Genomic DNA, 23,358 nt, shown 5'->3' with positions numbered 1-23,358 from the left:
TGCAATGCGGGGTTAATAGCCCTGCAATATATGTGATGACGCTGAGACTGTCCACAGCTTGTCCACAGACTGAAGCTTTGGGTAGAGGAGCACAGTGCTGCCTTCTGCACCAAGGTGTAGGGTAAGAGATAAACCTAATCAATGCACTCCTATACAAAATAAGCGTTTAACCCTTGCAGTGCCAGAGGGGTCCCATTCTAGATTTTGTCTACTTCCCGGAGATCGGCTTTAATAAAAAAATCGACTTGATGATATCATTTTTCTGTATCAGATGATGATGTTTTTCTGATATCCGGAGCCCCTACGCAGTATTTCAAATCATGGAAAAGTTTTTAAAGCCCATCTGCTGGGAAAGAATAAATACTCCCTTGCAGTGGGCTGCCCCCTCACTGCAAGGGTTAAATGCTTGCTTAGGTCTCATGGGGGGAGAGGGGGTATGGAAAAAGCAATTTGACTTTCCTCTGCTACGTTGTGTGGCAGTGGGCTGTCCCTTGGTGTCCTCACATCCATTGTGGGGCTATGGGCTCTGCATTATACTTGATGACGTCAGAGGACCTGCGACCTCAAAAACGTATGGGGGAAGAGGCTTCAGGGACCGAGATAAGGGCATGGAAGGAGCAAAGGGAGCACCCTTTTGTGAGCTCCTAGACCTGAACAAGCATTTAACCCTTTACAGTGCAGGTATAGCACCATTGCAATGTAGCATTTCTCAGCTTTAATATGTGCACTGTGCAAAAAATATACAAATTATATTTCAAAGCTTAGCTGTTTGGCATCAGGATTCATAGCATATAGCAGGGATGGCAAACCTTGGCACCCCAGATGTTTTGGAACTACATTTCCCATGATGCTCAATGATACTGCAAAGTGCATGAGCATTATAGAAAATGTAGTTCCAAAACATCTGGGGTGCCAAAGTTCGCCATCACTGGCATATAGGCACACTATGACGGCAGTGCCACTCCAACAGAAATGAAGATCTAAGACTAATTTAAAGAGAGTGCAAATATCAGGCAAGATGTGCAGAAACCAGTGACAACCAGTAAGATTTTCTATTTGTTGTTAATAAGAGCTGCGCTTACCCTACCCACTAAATACTATTAAAATATAAATCCACACAATTAATAATTACCATGTATCCAAATGTGTCAATAAAGTGCAATCAGTAACAAATAAAGTGCATATGAAAACATTAAAGTGCATAATGTCTGTGCAATCTCCAAAGTGACCAAGAATCAGATTCTTGTGAAGATGCAGTACTCTGTGTAACCAAAACTACTCCACACCAATCCACTGTCTGTGCCCTCACCAGGGTATGCACTCACTCACCATATTGCCCTCCTGAGTGTACCCTGAGGTAGGTCAAACTGGCTTTAGACTGCTGCTCTTATGTGCTGTATCACCATCCAGGGAGTGGGACTATGAATCCATGTATCCTCAGGAACTCGGGAAAGAAAGACCATAGAAAACCTAATAGAGTAACCCTATATTTATTAAAATAGAGAAAAACCCATAAAAGAGAAAAAAAATGTATCCACTTGTGCTGCACCTGGAATGTCCTGCAAATGCACAGAGGAAATGCCACTGCTCCGTTCCTCCTTGGAGCCAGCGTGCGCTCCACTAGGCAGAAGTCACATGGTAACATATTATATGGTGTATGAATCCATATACACTGTTTAAAATCAGCAGCGACCCAGTCTAACACCATTTATTTTTTGCACAGTGATTTGTCAGTATTTTGTTTTAAACCAGGAAAATTTGCTTAGGCAGGCCATAAAGGGTTTGAATCTTCGCAAGTTCAGCAGGAACCGGCAGGGATTTGAACCATTAATGTGCAGGCCGAATGTACCAAGTAGATTGATCGATCATCTTGGGTGCAACCAGCCTGCCGGATTCTCTTGCAATGATCACTAGTGGCTGCTATAGCTGGTAGCGATAATCAGTGTCTTCTCCTGTAGAGGACGGCTTCTCCCGCCCTCCTTTGCCGCCCTGCTGGGAGAAGACAATTGCCTGACAGGAGGGATTCCCGCATCAACACTGTCTGTGTCGATGGTGAAATTGAGCGAATTTCCTTTTTTGCAGGAAAGAAATTTGCTCCGTATATGGCTGGCCATAGCCTGGTGACCCTTTGTTATATCAATGTGCGTATTGCCACATAGTTACATAGTTAGTGAGGTTGAAAAAAGACACCAGTCCATCCAGTTCAACCTATGATGTGTATGTGTTTGCTGTTAACCATACATTGTATACCCCTGTATGTTGTGGTAGTTAAGGTGCCTATCTGATAGTTTTTAGAAACTATCGATGCTCCCTGCTGATACCACTGCTTGTGGAAGAGACTTCCACATCCTTACTGCTCTGACAGTAAAGAACCCTTTATGCAGTTTAAGGTTAAACTGCTTTTCTTCTAGTTTTTAGTGAGTGTCTTATTGAATTCCCTGTCCTCTGCCTTATAATTGGTATATGTCCATTTTTCCTAGGGACCCTGGAACAATCCAACTTGGAGAAAGAATTATCAGGAAAGTTTACAGATTTCCGCAAAGCTATTGTGAAAATTGATGGAAAAGATGGATCCTTGTTGTCTCGGGTATTTCATTCATGTTAATATTTTGCTTTTTTATAGAGACCTGTTATGTTTTTGTTCATTTTCATACCCAATATTTGGCTGCATTGCACAGTATTGTATTATATGAATATTCCTGGGTATAAAGCATACATTTATCCATTCAACTAAGCTGGAAAGGCTTTCTTCTGGTAATGCGGGTATCCTATAGAAAATAAATTGGCTTTCCGTTTCAGTATTAAGTACATGAGCATAGGCTGACCAATGGGAGTGCACAGATGAGGTCAGCGCATTATAATCTGACCAATGGTTTTGTGCTCTCTTCATTCACTATACACTTTATATCAGCAGTGTTCTACTTTCTAATGCACATCCACCGGATTTTCAGGCCACGTTCAAACAATTGGAAAAAGATTGTTCCTTAATAATGTAGGCTCAGCTCACAAAACGAACACTTAGTGATACAAATATTTATTTCAGCCATTTGCTTGTAATTTTTAAATTTCATTGGACTGCACTAGAATTTTACTCTTTTTAACCAACATAAGTGGACAACTGTTGTTCTCCAGTGTCTTAGGTTCTTTCCTTAACCACTTGCTGACCGCCCAATAGCAGTTTTACGGGGACGGGGAGGATGGAAACATTTACTTTGTTTTGTTTAGAATCGTTAATCTAGTTATTTAATTTAGTTAAGCTTGGTTGATTCGATCAATTTGTATTCGGGATTCATATTCGGAATTCGTAATCAGAATTTGTTTTATGTTTTTCTGGAATTGTCTTCGAATTTACCATTTTTTTTTCGATTCTAAACGTTTGAATCCATAAATTTTTAATCGGTGATATCGAAAATATTCGATTTTTTTTTTTATTTCAATTCAAATGTGGCAAAGTGAACAAACAAAAGAAAAATCTTCATCAAATGATTACAATGACTCTTTAAATCATCTTTGGCCTAACAAAAACAGCATTACTTTGAAATGGTACTCTAATAACATCCATAGTCTTTGATTTCAGAAATATGTTTACATTTCAAATTCGACTGAAATCCGATGTAAAATTCGATTCAAATTTTAATTTTAATTTCAGAAATTTAGACGAATTTTGTTTCGTTATTCGCAGCGTTCTGTAAACTTATGCTTATACTGCAATTCAGGTATTGGGTTATATGAGAATCTCCAAAAAACAAAAAATTTGTCCGAAAATGTATTTGGAACAAAACGAACTGCACATGTTAACCACTTGCCGACCGCCGCACGACTATCTACGGCGGCGGTCAGCCCCTCACAGGCAAAGTGACGTAGGGCTACGTCACTAGCTTGTGAGGGTCTAGGGAGCGAGCGTGCGCCGCCGGAGGCGCGCTCCCGCTCCCGCGTGGTCACGGACCCCCCCGCGCGTGTGACCGGCGGACATCGGCCACTCTGCGATCGGCGGGGGAGAGGGAGAAAGTCAGGCAGCTTGTGTAAACAAGCTGCCTGTCATTCTCCCCTCTGTATGAGAGATGATCATATGGATCTACTATGTAGATCCGTTGATCACTCTGCATACAGCTGAAGCCACAGCCAATCACAGTTAGAATCACGCCCCTAGGGACACACACAGCCCCTCCCTCTCAAATAAAGTTAACCCCTTCACTACCAGTGTATTTTTACAGTAACAGTGCATATGTATAGCACTGATTACTGTAGAAATGTCACTGGTAACCCCAAAAGTGTCAAAAATGTCAGTCAAGGGTCCGATCTGTCCGCCACAATGTCGCAGTACTGCAAAAAAAAAACGCAGATCGCTGCCATTACTCGTTAAAAAAAAAAACAACAAAAATGACAAAAATCTTTCCCTTAGTTAGTAAACGCAATAACTTTTGCGCAAACCAATCAAAATACGCATTTTGCTATTTTTTTTACCAAACATAGGTAGCATAAAACAAATTGGCCGAAAATGTTAAAAAATTTTGATTTTTACATTTTTTTTGGGGGAATTTCATATAAAAAAAAGGGAAAAATATTGCTATTTTTGCAAAATTTACGCTCTTTTTTTGTTTATAGCGCGTGATCAAAAAATCGCACAGGTGATCAAATACCGCCAAAAGAAAGCTCTGTTTGTGGGAAAAAAAGGACGCCAAATTCGTTTAGGTACAGCGTCACACGACCGCGCAATTGTCCGTTAAAGTCACGCAGTGCCGAATCGCAAAATACCCTCTGGTCGTTTAGCAGCCAAATCCTCCGGGGCTTAAGTGGTTAATTGCTAAATAACAAAAAATGCTCTGGTTATGAAGGGGATAAAAACCTTACAGAGCTGGGGAGGTTAAAGTGGTAGTAAACTTCATATTGTTTGCCTGTACCTACAGGTAAGCCTAAAATAAGGCTTACCTGTAGGTACCGTAAATATCTTCAAAACTTCCACCATTTAGGATATATTTACTATAGTAGCAGGCGATGACTTCACCAGTGATAGCGCACTGCCAGCACGCCGTCCATTGAGAGAGCCGTGACGCGGCCGTGAGTGACATCGTCACAGCTCGGCCAGTCAAACTGCTGAAGTCTGCAAACCTGGAAAGGAAGACCGGGTGAAGGCGGAAGCCCTGTCAGCGGTTATAGCGCACCGCTGGAGGGCTTGTTTCTAAGGTAAGTGTTTCATAATGTGCTAGCTTGTGATGCATACTAGCACATAATGCTCTTAACCACTTACGGACCACCTGCTGCAGTTTTACGTCGACGGTAAATACCATCAAAGTACTGGGGTTATATCTGCTGCCATAACCCCAGTATTTTTTTAAACAGCGGGCGGTCTGCTTTGACATAAAAGTGGTCCGAGCAGTGGATTCGTCGTGGGATTACTTTTATGGGTGGCGGGAGAGGTGCCCTCTCCCCCTCCCGCTGCTTCCTGGTTGTTTTCCTCGCTTACTGGAGCCGTCATTAGTGGGGAAAACGATCCGGTCTGATGGAGACCTAGGCAGGAAGTCGAGTGAGGGCAAGATGACCCCCAATGGACACTATGACCTTGGAGGACCATAGCAATGTCATACGTCGCTTCCTCCCAACGGCCTTAAAGGGCCCATTTTTTTTTTCTTGCAGAAAAAAATGACTTTTTTTTTTGTTTTGTTTTTAAGTGTAGATGTGAGATCTGAGGTCTTTTTGACCCCAGATCTCACATTAAAGAGGACCTGTCCTGCTTATTTCTATTACAAGGGATGTTTACATTCCTTGTAATAGGAATAAAAGTGACCAAAAAAAATGTTTTAAAGAGACAGTGTAACATAGAAACATAGAAACATAGAATGTGTTGGCAGATAAGAACCATTTGGCCCATCTAGTCTGCCCAGTAAAAATCTAAATCAAAAGGAAAAATAAATAAGAAAAAAAAAAGTAAAGCGCCCTGTCCCTCTGAGTTTGCGCGCAGAAGCAAACGCATACGCAAATCGCGCCCACATATGTAAACAGTGTTCAAACCTACTTATATGAGGTATCACCGCGATCGATAGAGCAAGAGCAATAATTCTAGCCCTAGAACTCCTCTGTAACACTAAACTGGTAATCTGTAGAAGTTTTTAAAGCCTTGCCTATGGAGATTTTTAAGTACCAAAGTTCATCGCCATTCCACAAGCGTGCGCGATTTTAAAAGTGTATTTTTTCCAAAAAAATTGTGTTTGTAAGACCGCCGCTCAAATATGGTGTGACATAAAGTATTGCAACAATCTCCATTTTATTTTCTACGGTCTCTGCTAAAAAAAAATATATAATATTTGGGGCTTCTAAGTCATTTTCTAGCAAAAAATACTGAAAAAGGCCTGGTCCTTAAATGGGTAACTTGCAGGGAGAAGATTTTGTTTCCTTTCTTTTTTGCATTCATGTATCCTTCCTATTATAATAAACAATCAATAATTTGCATTTATGGGTGCGATTTATAGGCCAATCAGATAAATGGCAGTTTGTTTATACAGTAAAGCACTTGAAGAGTGATTGGTGAATTCTCTCAGATTTGTTATGCCAGCAATCCAGGAAATCTGAAAGTGTGATCTACTTCACCAGTCTAGTTTGAATGGCCAGATATAAATATAAGACAAACTGGTAAAGGGGTTCTTTCAGGGCCGGTGCTAGGCTATTTTACGCCCTAGGCAAGACCAGCTACTTGCGCCCCCCCCCCACCAAAAAAAGGGAAGGAGTTAAAAACTCCTCTATGTCATACCTACTAACCCTGATCTGATGGTTTCTCCATGTTATGCTGTCATACCCAGTGACCCCCATATTCCTCCATGTCACACCTGGGGACCCTAATGTCCCTCCATGTCACACCCAGGGACTTTGATGTTTTTCCATGTCACACCCTGGGACCTCAATATTCCTCCATGTCATGCTGTCATACCCACTGACCCTGATGTTCCTCCATGTCACACTCAGGGACCCCCGTGTTCCTCAATGTCATGCTGTCATACCCAGTGACCCCAATGTTTCTATATGTCAGACCCTGATTTTTTTTCCATGTAACACTTGGGGACCCTGATGTTCCTTCATGTCACACCTGGGGACCCTCATGTTCCTCCGTGTCACACTTGGGGACCCCGATCCCCCATGGCACACCCAGGGACCCCAATTCCTCATGGCACACCTGGTGACCCTGAACCCCTGTTACACCCGGTGACCCCTATCCCCCATGTCACACCTGGTGACTCCGATTCCCCATGGCACACCTGGTGACCCCGATTCCCTTTCATACCAGGGATGCTTCATGTAACACCCAGGGGCACTGATCCCTTGTTCTGGGGAAACTCACTGGAGGGTATGAAGAGAGTGGCCCGCACTCTGCCTTCCCTCACTGTGATCCTCCTGATCCCTTCTCCCAGGACGCTCCTCTCCTGGACCATAGTGCTCACCACAGCTCCAGCCGGCTCCTGGTGGAGGGAAAAGCAGCAGTCAGAGAGCTCCGCATGTCCTTCATCACCAACCTCCTCAGACCATTCCGGTGCCTCGTCGCTTCTGCCCCAGTAAAGGTTCCGCCCTACAGTGCCGAGCTCTGGCTCAGGTTCAGCTTTCCTCTGCTCCCTGCTTAATACCGACCCAGTGAAACGAACGGCTGCCTACCAACTTAGTGCAGAGAGTCTCTTCCTGCCTGGGGTTAAGGCCACTCACCTTCAGCCAAAGAGGATCATCATGCAGGCAGCACTCTGGTGGGCTCCCTTCCTGCCTCTTGGGGCCTCTCCAACAGTGGTGGAAAGCCAGGACCTGGTATTTCCGCCACTGCCCAAGACACCTGGCATCTTCCTCTGTCCCTTCTTCCTCCCCAACCACCACCCCTCCCCTCAGCTCACAATAATCATTCATGATGGAGAGAGAGTGCCAACTTGTGGCTGCGCCCCTAAGTGGCAATGCACCCTAGGCGGCTGCCTAGTTTGCCTAGTGGAAGCACCGGCCCTGGGTCCTTTCCAACCCTTAATAGTCTCCAGATACAAACTAGAGGTTGTGTGTTGGCTGGAAATTTTCATGGTGGACCCCAATAGCTTTTTTCTCTGACAGAGAAAATATGTAGCAATAGAGTGTTTGCAGGTATCAGACAATAGGTATTTTTGGGAGTCTCCTTTATTTTCTGTAGCCGAGAGAGGCAGGTGGCAGAAAAGCGGCTCCATTTATTAGCAGCTGTACTGCCGAATGCATGTTCAATCTTCAGGTCCTAAGCTAATCTTCAGATCAGTCTCGCTGGTTATAACGTTTCTGAAGTACAGTCTTGCCATGGGGACTTCAATAAGAGAGCAGATCATTGCTAAACGGTGAAACAAAGAAGCTTCACACAAGTGTGAATGGTGCTCTACAACGTGAACATGTTTTGTGACATGAGATTGTATTATAATAAAGCTGGATATACACTGTTAGAATTTATTTTTTTAATAACTTCTCTTTTTTTAAGGTATATAATAGGTATGTGATTACAAAACATGACCTATTAGGCATACCTAGGCCAGAAAAGTACATAGTAACATAAAAAAAATGGTCGAAATTTGTTTGAAACTTTTTCTTTTAAGAACAATCGCTCGGTTTTCTAATTAGTGGGGTCAAATTGATGTTCAGTTTTGACCACAGTGATGAGAAAATTAAAAGGAGCAAGATGGAAAATTTTTCTCGAGCAAACTAATTTGTAACAGTGAAGCAAGTTTGGACAACCCTCTTTAAGTCATCAAATGTACTGAGTGTTTTCATAGGAATGTTTAAATGAATATTTGTTTTAAAATTTATTAGATCTCTTTCAGACAGCCAGCAGTGCTTACTGCCCTCTGAAAAGTGTTCTTTTCTGGATCGCTTTTTAGAGGGCAGTTTAGTAGCAATCCTGCTACCTCCTTTGTTCCCGTTTTTTTTTCCACCCAAAAGGGGGTATGTATTAAAAAAGATTGCAGAGCAATAGCAAGCCATGCGTTTGCAGTGCTCTCCCATTGAATTCAGTGCCTGCTGTCTGCGGTGCCATCTGTCAAACTCTGCAGCCAGAGTTAAAAATGCCACAAAGCATTACAGCCCCTGCATGTGTACAGCCCTGTCAGACTGTAATGTTAGCATTTTGGTGGGTGGTAAAGCTGCAGCTCATCCGCTTAATTTTATCTCTCTCCAGCCACCCCTGTAAAAGAGTCCTTAGACCCCTTTCACATGGGGCGGACTCGGCCAGGAGTCCACCTGCTCAGCAGGAAATCTGTCCACTGATACCTGCCGAGCAGGCAGATGACTGGTCCATGCCCTCTCTGCCTATGCAGAGCAGACTTAGACACAGCCCGCTTTCTTTTATGGACGGTCAGATGTAAGCGGCCTACTTGTTTACAACCAACTGCCATCTGATCCGGTCAGTCAGATGGATGGGAAATGGATCCCGCATGTCAGCGGGTGTCAACAGACACATATCTGTTGACATCTGCCGCTCCATAGACGGCAATGGGTGGTCCGATCGGGTCTGCTTAGAAAACAGACAGGCGTACCCAAAGTCTCCAGTGTATGGCCAGTGTTGGGATTCAGAAAGCATTATTTTTTGCTGGTACTTAAAAACTAGAGGTGGAAGGGTTTCTATTGAACAAGGCTGAAGCGGCACGGGACCTCATTAAAGTCCTTGTTAGGTGGCACCCAGACAAGTTCCCGGCCCTTAAAAGTCTCAAGCCATTCTGCACAAGGGCCCTCCACATTCCCTGTTTGCAGGTATGTAAATAGATTTCCACATTGTCCTGGTAAATAAGGCTATCAGGTCACACTGACATACACACTATCAGGCACGTCCTTGAGATTTTCCTTTCTATATGATGGATATCTTACAAGTTCTAACGAAGGGGACGGGGACGTTGAAAGTGTCCCTAGGGGAGTTATATTAGTATCTTCACTGTGACTTTCTTCCTTGAGGTCTCCAGACTTGCTGTAACAGAAGTACAATACAGCCAGAAGCAGATATTTTGTTTAATAGCTTTATACAATGTGAGAAACCGCCTAGCTCACCTCTTGTCCAGACATGTTGGAGAGCAGTCTCACCCAAGTGTCCATGATAGGCTTTGACAGGGATTCTCAGTGCTAATCTAAAGAGGATTGCCAGAGGCTGGAAACCATCGTTTTTTTTTTTTTCGGCAGTCAAACGATGTTTAACATAGTTTTTTTTTCTTTAAACGTGCCGCATCTTACGTTTCACAAAGTGACAATAGCGCACAAAGCTGCGCTCGATGCCTAGAGAGCCTGACCTTATTTTTCAAATCTGAACTCCAAGATAAGCAAATACTATCTAAATACAAGATGTGTATTGTTAGTTGAATCTTGGTGCAATTTGTTTGTCTCCCAGATCTGTGCAGCATTGCAGTGTGAAGCTTTCCCTCTGTGCAGGAGCTTCCTGTAATAAAGACCGGTCACTGCTGCTCTTTCTCCTTGTGCAGGGTGACGGGTCTTGTCTCCACCCCCTTCTGTAGTTTTCCACAGGCAGTCTGTATTGGGTGAAGCCTGTTGGGTCTCTGCAGCGCCTATGTGAAGCACTGTAACGACAGTACTGCTAATTTTACAAAGTAATATCTGGGTTTAAAGCACACAAAGCTGGTTTGCATCCTTGGTGGCTAGTAGGAAATATATTTAGGCTAAAGGTTTTGTGGCTATAGTTCAGCTTTAACATCATTCTTTTGGTATAATGAAAACTGTTTCTTTGCTAATATCATCAGGTGTCAATGAGAATATATTAATTATTGATGAGTTTGCATCACATTTTAGAGCCGGTTCACACTGAGGCGACACGACTTCGGGGGGCGACCTGTGAAGTCGCGTGCACCGCTGTGCGGCGCGACCTGCAGGGACTTCACATAATGGAAGTCTATGCAAGTCGCTCCGAGGTCGCCCCAAAGTAGTACAGGACCCTTTTTCTAAGTCGGAGCGACTTGTGTCGCTTCTATTAGAACGGGTCCTGTACTACTCAATGGACCGCGACCGACTGCGACTTGTCAGGCTAACAAGTCGCCTGACAAGTCACGGCAGTGTGAATGGGCTCTTATCCACTTCCTGGACTCCCCTATAGCAGATTTACATATACAGTATCTCCTAAAAGTAAGTACATCCCTCACATGTGCAGGGTGCAGAAACAGACTACATACTTGTACTGGGTCAGTGGCTCAGATTAACTAAAGTCAGTGAACTGACATAAAGCTCACCATACATATTACAATCTATCTGTACAATATCTTTTAGATCTACCAAAACAATGTGTAGCAGGATTTCCAACCATTTTGCTGGATGTGGGTCCGCCTGGGTTACCGCTAGCAACAACAGCACATTTAAGCATGTTCTCCAAGTGTGAGCACTGAGACAATGACCAGTCCAGTATCTTTGGGTTTTTATATTTATTGAGAACTTGGATGGGAGAAGGGATGAGTGGGATACTCCTATGGCTCAACTATGCAAAATTTGCTGGGGACAACTGAAAAATGCTCGTTGGCGCTGACTTGATGCTGGCTTGATGCCAGTCAACGCCAGTTAACACTGGCCTGCTGCCTGTTAACACTGAACTGACTTCTGATCACCTCCTTGCAGGGCCGGAGTGGGACTCATTTTCAGCCCTGGAGTTTCATACCTTAGACTGGCCCACTTTAGTTCACGACTGACTATATTAAAATGATGTAATTAAAACCTCAGAATATACGTTTGCAATGGCGCACTGTTCTCTACAGCCTTGTAATTCATTGTATTTTTCAAAAAAACTGTGGAATGGCAGAGCATGCATTGATTATAGTAAAGCGTCAGCGAGATGGTAGAGCCAGAAGGGCATACATAGACTATAGCCAGTGTAGGGGTAGTTACTCAAAAAATGTAACTAGTTACTAGTTACTTCTGTAAATTGTAATGAGATTACTTTACTAGTTACTGTATTTGAAAAGTAACTTCACTACTTATTACTTTACTTTCCTCTTTCTTAATTGACCGTGTAGAAGGAGATACATGACACTCTTTCTGCATAGAGTTTATTGTATAAACACAGGCTTTGGGAAACATGAGAACAAAACCTGAAAAAACTGAATAAAACATAAAGTGCAACAAAAAGTCATAAACTTCATCCCTCTCTATTCTTCGAAATAACGATTGTATCGCACGGCTTGGGTAATGCAGGAAAGCGCGTTCCTATAGCCTAGTAAAGTAGTGTAGTTACTTCCTATAGCCTAGTAAAGTAGTGTAGTTACCAATATTAGTATTGTAACTAGTTACATTACTTAGTTACCAAAAAAAGTAATGTAGTTACTGTAATTAGTTACTTTGTAACTAGTTACCCCCAACACTGACTATAGCATAGTGTCAGTGAGATGGCAGAGCCACCAGGGCATACATAGACTATAATGCAGCGTCAGCGAGATGGTAGAGCCAGCAGGGCATAGACTATAGCACAGTGTCAGTGAGATGGCAGAGCCACCAGGGCATCCATAGAATATAGCAGGGCATTTATAGATTATATAGTTCATATAATCTATGCATGCCCTGCTGGTTCTGCCATCTCGCTGGCACTGCACTATGATCTATGTATGCCCTGCTATATTCTATGTATGCCCTGGTGGCTCTGCCATCTCACTGACACTGCGCTATAGTCTATGTATGCCCCTGCTGGCTCTGCCATCTCACTGACGTTGCACTATAGTCTATTTATGCCCTGCTGGCTCTGCCATCTCACCGAGATTGCGCTATAGCCTATGTATGGCTGACTGCCCAGCACACTGACAGAAGGAGGGACAGCCGTCACCCTCCTCCTGGAACTCTGCTTCCCGCCAAAGATGCTCTGTCATGTGCCCCCCTCAGACTTATACCCCATCCCAGGATGCATTGCGGCAGATTCTGCTCTCTGGGATAGATACAAGCCCTGGTGTGCTATTGGCCAGGATTCCTCCACTGTCCAATAAGAGCCCTCATTGCACATAGTGGGGAGACTCCCCAAGCTTAGCATCTGGAAACACATGACAGCCTAGCTGAACAATCAGGCCCCCCTGATAAGCAGACTGGGCCTCCCTTATGGTTTTCCTAGCACCTACCTAGGATAGTGCTACAAATGTAATATGGTGACCTACCTAACCTATCCAATCAATTTTTTTTTTTACAGTCGGACAGACACTTGCACTGCACACTGGTTATTAGGTCTGAGGCTGGGTTCACACCTCCGTGTGGAGCAGCTCACAGTAGGGGTCCAGTGCGTCCCTGTTTACCGCTTCAGGTCCGAATTCTGTCTGAATTTTTGGCGAAATTCAGACCTAAAAATGGACCAGAAGACGCACAGGACCCCTGTGCAATTTACTCCGCAGCCGTCCCAGAGATGTGTGAACCGGCTTCATAGAGAGCTGGTCACAGTCTCCTGAAACTCGCATCCAATTCGCAATAGTGTAAACCCATCCTAAAGTAGATTGCACAGTCAGATTGTAATGTGTGTGGTGAGTTTTACAGCCAGGCAATTAACATTTTCTGAAGTAGCAGCCCAACATATTTCTCTCATCACAAGTTTATTTTTAAAGCTGATCTATATTCACCTATACTCCAGCGCCGGCTGCTGGCATCTTCAGCACAGAGGCTTCCAGGTATCGAACGCTGGATGTTTTATTTGGCTGGGCTGAGATGACGTCACTCCCGCACATGCACAGGAGTGCAGTCTGCTCTGCATTGCTGAAATTGTACACTGAGCTGCGCATGCACAGCTCAGCGTACAGTGGTGGACAGGCAGAGAAGCCACTTTAATGCAGAAGGGACATGCTATTTCTCTTCTGCATTCAAAGTCCTGTCAATTTTTTTGTTTGGTACTAAAGTTCCACTTTAAGCAATGCTTCCACTGATAGGTCTGTTTATATTTAATATGGTCTACCGTTGTTTACCTTATGCTGCTCTCCATTACAGGGACAGGCTCTTCTTCGCTGGCATGAAAACAATCAATACTGCAGCAAATCAGGAGAACCCACCCAGAAAAATGTGTCTGGCAGTAAGCGAGTTTGCAGTTCCAATGGAATAATCTATTACCCCCAGGTGAGTTAGCATGCAGCCAGGTCATGCGGGGAGGCAATGCAAAGATGAACACACTGAAAGCTATATTGTTATAATAAGCTGCAATGAATGAAGTGTCACAGAGCTTAATTATAGGCCCTTTATAAGAGCTGTATTTTGCCTTTGAGCATTCTTATAAAATGTTGGTGCTATATGCTATGATCCTGATATACAGTATATCTGAGATATCCTGAGATATATCCTGATATACACATTACAATGTTCCTTGTTTTTCTAGGGTAGTTGCTGGTTCTGATTTCAGCAAGGGATCTGTATTTATTCATAAAGATCACTGGTCGTTCTAGCCAGGCTTTGTACAGATCATTAGTGAACCTCGATACAGCCCCAGCGTCTAATGGTAAAATCCTGCATGGTATATCAGTGCTGCTACGTATATTTCCTGCTGAATATAACCACAATCTATCCATAGCTGAAGGGGTGAGATAAAGGAGATAAATGAACACCATCTACCTCTGACACTTGGGGGAGTGGGTTACTAAAACTGGAGCACTTAGAATCTATTTCAGCTGTGCATGGTAGCCAATCAGCTTCTAACTTCAGCTGGTTGAATTAAAGGAGGAGTATAGCACTTCCCATATCTATGGATCACAGGCGTGCAGTTTGTTCTGCACTCCTGTGACCCGTTTTCATCCAACAGCAGGCTGTCAGCTGATGTCACTCAGCTAGTCCAGGCTTGGGAAAGAGCCTGACTTTGCAGTCGGGATCCACCCAGATGCCTGGACAGGCAGCTAGTTCATCCTCTCAGTCTGAGCCAGCCCCTTCTGCCCTCTCCGCTAGGGTTGCCACCTCATCCCTTTAAACCAGGACACGCATTACTTACACAGGTTCTTTGACTGATTAAGGTGGTAATCAAAACCACTTGGTGCCTTATTAGCATTATATTAGCCTCAGAACCTGTTTAAATAATATATGTCCTGGTTTAAAGGGATGAGGTGGCAACCCTACTCTCCGCAGCACTCCAGGCACTCCAGGGAGCATTGGAGGGGCAGAGCAGAGAGCTGGCGACTGACAGTTATTGCTCTGTTTTCAGAGCAGAAGGAGAGAACTGAGCGATCAGCAGTGTTTGATCGCTCAGTTCTCACAGTAAAACGGGTGGGGGACAACTGCAGCTGGGATTGGTGCTGCAGCCATCTAGGTGAGTACAACTTTTTTTCTGGTATTCCTGAGCTTCTCTTTTAGACTGGGTTCACACTGCCGCACGGAGCGGCTCACAGCAGGGGTCTGGTGCATCCCTGTTCATAGTTTCTGGTCTGATTTGAGTCAGAATTCCTGGCTGAATTCGGACCTGAAACAGTCCAGAAGACTCACAGGACCCCTGTGCAATTCGCACCAGGAGAGGAGGGCGGAAGCAGGCAGAATCAGCCAGGTATTTCAGGTAATACAAAGGGCCAAATTACACAACACAAGCACTTTGCTGTATAACATGCTTTTAAGGGAACAGAATCATTTTTTTTTTTTTTTAGGGTAACAACCACTTAAATATTTGGTGTTTTTACACCTTTGTTTAGTGTAGTGAAGACAGAACCTCCTTAACATAGGCCACTGTGCCATTGCCAGGAGCGGACTGGGCCAGGGGCAAGGAGGAAACTTCCCCCAGGACTGCTGTGATTCTCTGTATAAAGGCCGCACCGCTTCAGCTGCGGGAACTGCACGGTCGCACTTTCTCATTCTTTACATGTCAGTCCTGGTCTGGGCCGGCCTAATTCTTTACTATGCAGTATGCAGGCAGGCTGGAACTCAGGGGAATACAGGGTGATGTAATGAGGGAGGGACTTATGCAGCTTCAGCTATCCATTGGCTGGGGAGGCAGCAGGGGGAGGAGCAGAGCCGCCTCCTGCTGGCCCCTGAGCCAATGCCTACACAAAGTACGTTGTCTATCACTACAAGTAAAACTTCATCCCGCGAGCTTTCTGTATAGTGCGGGTGCGGGATGGAGAAGCAGTTGTGATCTGGGGAGAAGGCTGAACACAGGCTCCTGAAACAGTGACTCTCCTGCAGTGATTGATAAGGTGAGAGAGAACAAGAAAGCATTTTGCTCCAGTAGAAATAAAAGAATAACAGGAAGCTTCTAGAACCCTGTGCCCCCCTTTAATAGCACTCATTAATACCATCCATATTCCTGTCCTTTTACCAGGGGGAAAGTTATCTGACACCTGTGCAGTATAGTGTGAGCTTACTCTCTCCATCTTAATAAGACAGGAACATGGATGGCATTATAAGGAGTGTTGTTAGACTTGGTTCACACTAGCAAAAGCTCTGAAAAGTGATCCATACGGGATCACTTTTCAGACTGGAGCTATGCAGCTAAAGGTCAAATGGCAGTTTATAATGGTGCTAATATGCCACAACCATGAGGACCCATTCACACTAGAAACTGCATGTAAATCACATGCAGTTCTGTGCAGTGCGATTTCAGCCTATTCGTTTGGCCCTGTTCACACCTGAGCTTATTTCAGCTCGTAAAACGCTCATCTCTGAAGTCTCAAAATGCTCAAAAAGCAAAATCCCATTCATTTCGATGGCCTCTGTTCACATTGTCGCCTGAAGCAAAACACCTGAAGCTCAAAAAAGTACATGAGCTTCTTTTTTGGCAGATTACAAGCGCTTTTGTTAGATGTCAATGCCTGCCTCCAAACACCTGTAAAACGCCTGGAAAAAAGCCCAAAAAAACGCCTGAAAATGATACGCTCAGGTGTGAATGGAGCCTTTTGAATGTGTGGCTTGCAGATGTGGCACGGCCCCATTGACTTATGGAACTGAGTTTGATAGTCAACTGGATATGCCTTGTTACATTTTCTGCATTGCATGTGAACAGCCTCCTTCAGCTGTATTTTAGACTTGGCTCAGCCGGTCCCCAACTGTCCATGTGAATTAAGCCCTAACACTAGGTTCACACCTTAGCATTTTTGCGTGCTGCATTTGCACAGGCAGGGTGGCCCATTCAAATTAATGGGCTGCTGTGTCTGCGTTTCCACAAAAAAAAAAGGTGCATGCATGCATCTTTTCAAAAACGTGGCCACAGGGAAATTGCATGGTCTTTTTGACCATGCAATTTCCCTGCGGTTCCCTCACCCGCAAATGCGCTGCCTGCTGAGATGCGTGGGGTGCCATTCAGATTGAATGGCAGACCCGCGCATCTCGGAAGAGCAGCATAATTTAGCTATGGGTGATTTCAAGAACAGATGTGATTCTTGCAGCCAAACGCAGAGGTGTGGTCCTAGCCTAAAGGGGTAATTTATCTGTCTGCAAGCACTAACCATTTCCCTGCCAGGCCTGTACAATGTACTGAGCTGATAGCTGGGGGTTTTTATAGACAGTCAGATGGCTGCAGCAGACACCGATTGCCTCCACAGCCCCCCGGTGCCATCGCGCCCCTGCCATGTATTCCAGGCTCCGCTTGCACACCTGCAGACCGACACAGCGGGTGTTGCCGGATAGAGGGGAGGCAGAACAGCTCACACAGGTCCACTCTCCTCCCCTTCTTGCTGTGACCTAGTAAGCACAGTGTATGATGTCACTTCCAGGTCAGCCTCTCAGTGTCCCTGGCTACCATAATCTACATTGCAATACATCCAGTGGAGCCCAGAGGAAACATTGGGGGTCTCATTAAATAGAACCTGTCACCAAAAAATCATCACATAGGGGACTACTTGTCTCCTATGTGATGAAAAAAAAAAGTTACCAAAAAAAAATTTTTGATTGCAAAAAAATAGTTACACCCAAGCACATAGAATCAACCCCCCCCCCAAAAAAAAATATTGGGGCCCCCCTCCCCCACATATACACACACATGAATGTAAATGCATGCATCAGGGGTGCCTATGCATGAAAACATTAATAAATATAAACATATCCCCGTGCACGCCGGGGTATAATTCTAGCACTAAGCACTAGACCTCCTCCGTAACACTAAACTAATGACCTATAGGGGGCCTTTGAAGCCTCACCTAAAGAAAATATAGGGTGCTGAAATTTGTCATCATTTAATGGGCACATACAAATTTCAGGTTTGGCATGTTGGGTATCTATTTACTGGGCGCAACCTCCTCTTTAATATTTCATAATAATTTGGGTAATTTATTGGGTATGTTTGCCCTTTAGTGTGTTTTTTACAGAAATGTTGTGTTTCCTAGACTATCGTGTTACATAAAAAAAATTGGAACTACCGCTATTTTATTCCCTAGGGCAGTGATGGCGAACCTTGGCACCCTAGATGTTTTGGAACTACATTTCCCATGATGCTCGTGCACTCTGCAGTGTAGTTGAGCATCATGGGAAATGTAGTTCCAAAATATCTGGGGCGCCAAGGTTCGCCATTACTGCCCTAGGGTGTCTGCTTTCAGAAAATATAAGAAGCATGGTTCCTTAAGCGCTAAATAGCTGTGGGTCATGCAGTGATATGTGGAAACCAAAAAAGTTATGATTTATCCAGAGCCATTGCAGCTGACAAAAAACTTTTGGAAGAATGTAGCATGAACAAGAGATACTGATGGACAGCGCTCTGTGGACTAGATGTAGAGATGGTGAAAAAGTCAATTCACTCATAAGAAAAAGCAATGTTTTATTTCATCAATTAACAAAGCCATAAGTGAGCAATAACAGAATAATGAGAATAAATATAAAAGAGTCAATGATACCACTGTGGATCTTTAGGGCATTGAAGGATTAACAACATCCGAAAGACCAGCTGGTGGAGAATGGAGGGGTGCCAGTAACCATGCTATGAGAGATGGGAATCTGGTCTGGGAGAAAAACACCTGATGGCTGGAAGCAAGGGCACAGGCGTATCAGAGGGTTACACTGCTGCGGAATGCGGGGTGGCGTGTGGCAAACCGGGGGAACTAGACCGAAGGATCCAATGTCACTGCCTGAGGATGTCTGGGATCTGAGGATCATGGGGAAGAGCCAGCCAGGGAGCAGAAAAGAAGAACAGGGGAGCCGAGCCAAGCCAAAATGACGGGCACGCCTTGATGATGTGCGGTGCCAAACCGGATGTGTGGAGAAAGGGTGGAAGCCTGTGTACGCACGCTCATCTGTTGTTGTCACAGATCCAATTTTTATAATTAAAAAATTTCTTTTTGTTATGGGTGAATTTACTTTTTCACCATCCCTACATCCAGTCCGCAGAGAGCTGTCCATCGGTATCACTTTTCAGAAAATATATAATGTTTGGGGATTTTGTGTAATCCTAAGGCCTAAAATTATTTTTTTTAAACATGTGTGAAAAAAATGCAAAAACAGCTCTGGCAGTGAAAAAATGAAAGATGACTTTTTATTTTGTGCTTTATGCACTCTTGACCCCTGCGCTCTGAACATTAACTATTCCTCTCACTCTGAGACCTGACCTCTAAACTTTGTACATTCAACATTCCTGATTCCTGCATTCTGTGCCTTACCCAATCATTGTCCCTGCACTCTGTACATTACATACTTCTTATCCCTGTGCTCTATGCGTAGGCTTAAGTCTACTTTCCCTCTGTTGACACAGTTTTTCTACATGCATGCACCACCTCGTAATTTTTACCAAGAGGGGCCCCTGCCATGTAGACTGTACAGGGCCCTATGATCTCTAATAATGGCCCTGCTGATAGGACAGTATGGAGCGAGAGACAAACTCTGATTCGCTGCATGGATAACCTCATTTGGTCCAGCAAGGTGATGGGGGGGGGGGGGGAGGTTATGAAAATAGAGGTTATTGGTGGGACCCACAGACAGGATAGAATGCTGGCAGGAACCCACAGAGAGAGCCAGCAGAGACTGGGGAGCAGGAAACCTCCAGGAGAACACAGGAGAAGTTGTGTGGGGGGAGATAAGACCGCAACAGAGAGTGCTACAGTATGTTCAAAACCACTTGAAGTATGAGGAGTGTGAGCCAAGGGAGAGAGCAGCTGTGGAAGTGAAAACACAAACCACCAGAAAGCAGCAGCAGAGCCTGGGGACACAAGGAGCAAAGCCGCCTCAGACACCACAATTAGCCAGTGGAGCCCTTCTGACAGACTGACCTCTTTAGAAACCAGACATTGAAGCCGAATGCTTTTTGCATCACTAACAGATGTTCCTGCTGGGGGCGCTATATAAACTGTATGCAACTTCAACTACATACATTATACAAAGCAATAAATACATTCCAGGCGCTCCTGAGGTGCCTGTATGGTGGAGGGTAAAAGCAAGCCTGTGAGGCTCCCCAGCGATTGTTATGCTGCCAGCCAACAAGCATAGGAAGGGTGCTGACATAGATACAAGTACATGAAAATAGCAGCGCATAGACACACCGGGATGCAAAGGATTAAAAAGCGAGGTGGACATCCAGGGGGCTTAACAGTTTATTGGTAATGGGGACCAAGGAAAAAAGTACATGAATTGCTTACATCACCCTGGGCTGGAGTGGACAAGGGCACCGACAGCGAGCGACACAGATGCTGAAAGATCAATCTCCATGGACCGCTGATCGGTGTGTATGCAGAGCTGGAAACCAGCCGGCGCAGGGATGCAATCACTCCGCTGTAGTTCCGGTAAGGTGACGTCAGCCGAACAGGCGCCACTTGCGGGAAGAATCCAGGAGCCAGGGTGGAACACAAACTATCTTGTTCCCATGACTACATGTTTCGCGCCATGCGCTTTATCAAGTCTTGATAAAGCGAAACATGTAGTCATGGCAACAAGATAGTTTGTGTTCCACCCTGGCTCCTGGTTTCTTCCTGCAAGTGGTGCCTGTTCGGCTGAAGTCACCTTACCGGAACTACAGCGGAGTGATTCCATCCCTACGCCGGCTGGTTTCCAGCTCTGCATACACACCGCTCAGTGGTCCTTGGAGATTGATCTCTCAGCATCCGTGTCGCTCGCTGTCCGTGTCCTTTTCCACTCCAGCCCAGGGTGATGTAAGCAATTCATGTACTTTTTTCCTTGGTCCCCATTACCAATAAACTGTTAAACCCCCTTTTTTACTGGATGTCCACCTGCCTTTTTAATCCTTTGCATCCCGGTGTGTTTATTCGCTGCCATTTTCATGTACATACAGTATACAGCTATGTGTTCCAGCAGCAGGGTGGGGACTTCCCACCCCATTTCCAGAACAAAATCAAATAGGGCTGAGCACTAATCAGTCATTCAGAAAAAGCCCTCTATTTTATCGATGAATACAAAGCAGGCGGATAACGTCACAATCTCCGCTTCAGCCAGTCAGAGGAAGCTTTGTATTTGTTGATAAAATACAAGGCTTCCTGTGAATGGCTCAGTAGCACTCAGCTCTATTTTGTTCTTGGAATCAGATTGGAAGTTCCCATCCCACTGCTAGAACACTGCTCTGTATACTGAATGTAGTTGATGCTACCTACAGTTTATATAGCACTGACAGCAGGCACATATATTAGTAAAGAAAATATTTCCTGTGGACCTGCTTGGCTCAAATTAACTATTTAAAATAACAAAGAGTTAGACTTTAACCCTCCACTGCGCTATAGGGATAGTGGGGCCTGCTCTTCCACCTCCATCCAGCCTATGAAATTGGCCATCAGGGATAGGCTGTTGAGCCAGAGGACCATGTGGATGTTTGAGAGGGAAGCCCAGAGTATTTCTGGCTACATCTCGCTTGGTTAGGAGGCCCCCTGTAGCGTAAGTGTGATGATAGGCCTTCAGCCACCGTATTTGTTTCATGCTTGTTTGCTATCACAGGGATTTGCTGCCACCAGCAGAGTTCTGCCTAAAAGGGATTGCATATGTTAGGCTATACTATATATGACCTACTTCTGATCCCTTCACTAGCTATGGTGTATTGTACAGATGGTGGTTGCTCTGTGGTCATTGTAATAAAGTTTCTCTTACGTCCTCCGACAGTCGCCGCCTCCTGTAAGTCATCACTGTTGGGTATTGACTTCCGCTCTATAGGAATAGCTAGGCATATAGACTTAGTCCAAAGACAAAAAGCATTAGCATATACACACCCATGGGGGCTGTCCCATCTGGTCAATACCCCCCCTGCATCACCACTCCCAACTCAGTTTCTTTGTGCCTAGCGTCAGGAATAGTCAGGCTTCCCTGTACTGGGGCTACAATCTCAGCCTTCCTATCTTTTATTTGATTTTCTTTACAATTGTCAGTTTTTTCTGATTATACTAGCTGTTTATTTTGTCAGCTTCTAGTGTTAGTCTTTTCTTCGGATGAAGATGGATCATGCGGTGCTGGGATTCGGACTGACTGCCCTGGTTCTCCAGGGCAGAAGGGTCAGATGGACCCCCAGCCCGCCATCGAGCGTTCAGCTATGGTTCGCCCTGGCATTACGAACGACCCATCCCTGCTCGCTGCAGGGATGCAGCCGTGAGGTGGCTACCTCACAGGACACATCTGCGATGCTGCAGTGTCAAGTTCCTGGCTCACGGCACTCCCTGTCAGATGAGGACAGCGGTTTTCCGTTTGGAGAGGCATCCCACGCCATCTGGTACAGGTAAGTACTTCTGTGTGGGGCCTCTGTCTGGGGTGGCAGTCTGTGTTGCTGTTTGTCCCCCATGTCTGTGCGTGTGTGACTCCCTGATGCGCTCCCTGCGGGGATCGCTTGTACAGATTCTGTATGTGTGGGGGTCCCCCTCCCTGTGTCACTTCAGTGCATTGTTGGGGGTGCAGACATTGTGTGGCGACCGCAGCGGCGAAAATTTGCGCGGTCCGCAATCTTTGATTTGGGCATGGTAAGCTCCCTGTGAGCGATACTGCATGCTGTTTTGGCGCCATCCTCCGCCATTTTGTGGGTGTAGAACGATCGATCTGGCCGCATGTTCGGCGGCCATTTTCTTGAAGCCTCCAATGCATTCCTATGGGGCAGCCATTTTCCCTGAGTCTGCAAGTCTTTAAGTTCAGCCTACTTCAGCAGCACTTCCTTTTCCTCTGCAGCAAGGCATCGGTAGCAACGCTCTGCGGGCTCTACAGGTTATTGCTCTCAATATTCCTCTGTATTGTCGCTCAGTTTTCTCTTCTCCTTTGGGGGTCTTTGTCACTGTTAGCGGTAGCGGTGGGCTGCGCATTCCGCAGCGATCTTAAAGGGGCAGTACACACTTTCTTGCACTGTTTTTTTCTGTGATCCGGGGCAATGGATTCTCAGGATAGCAAATTCCCCAGAAGCTCTGTTGGGGGCCCCCAGTTCTCCTGTGGCCCCGCTGAGACCCGATTTGGCTGCTGTAGTGGCGACCTTGGTGTCTAATATGGAAGTGTTGATGGCTGAACGGGCTGCAAAAAAGAGGGCTAGTTTATCTCTCTCCTCTGATTCAGATGGTGATATGGCTGCTGCTGCGAGCGTGC

The 23,358-nt window shown here is 45.1% G+C and overlaps 1 protein-coding gene across 1 annotated transcript in view; it reads left to right on the top strand.

Moving 5' to 3' along the window:
* The window catches only part of NUDT13 (nudix hydrolase 13), an 83,865-nt gene that overhangs the window by 45,825 nt on the left and 14,682 nt on the right, over positions 1 to 23,358 (top strand). The window contains exons 5-6 of the mRNA XM_082269280.1: positions 2,481 to 2,587; positions 13,909 to 14,034. Of these exons, the coding sequence (XP_082125406.1) occupies positions 2,481 to 2,587; positions 13,909 to 14,034 (233 nt within the window). The remainder of the gene's footprint in view (positions 1 to 2,480; positions 2,588 to 13,908; positions 14,035 to 23,358) is intronic.

This window comes from Pelophylax lessonae (genome assembly GCF_965119305.1).
Source record: "Pelophylax lessonae genome assembly, chromosome: 9".
NCBI lineage: Eukaryota > Metazoa > Chordata > Amphibia > Anura > Ranidae > Pelophylax > Pelophylax lessonae.
Note: the sequence above shows the minus strand (reverse complement) of the source record. Positions and strands in the feature narration are given on the sequence as shown.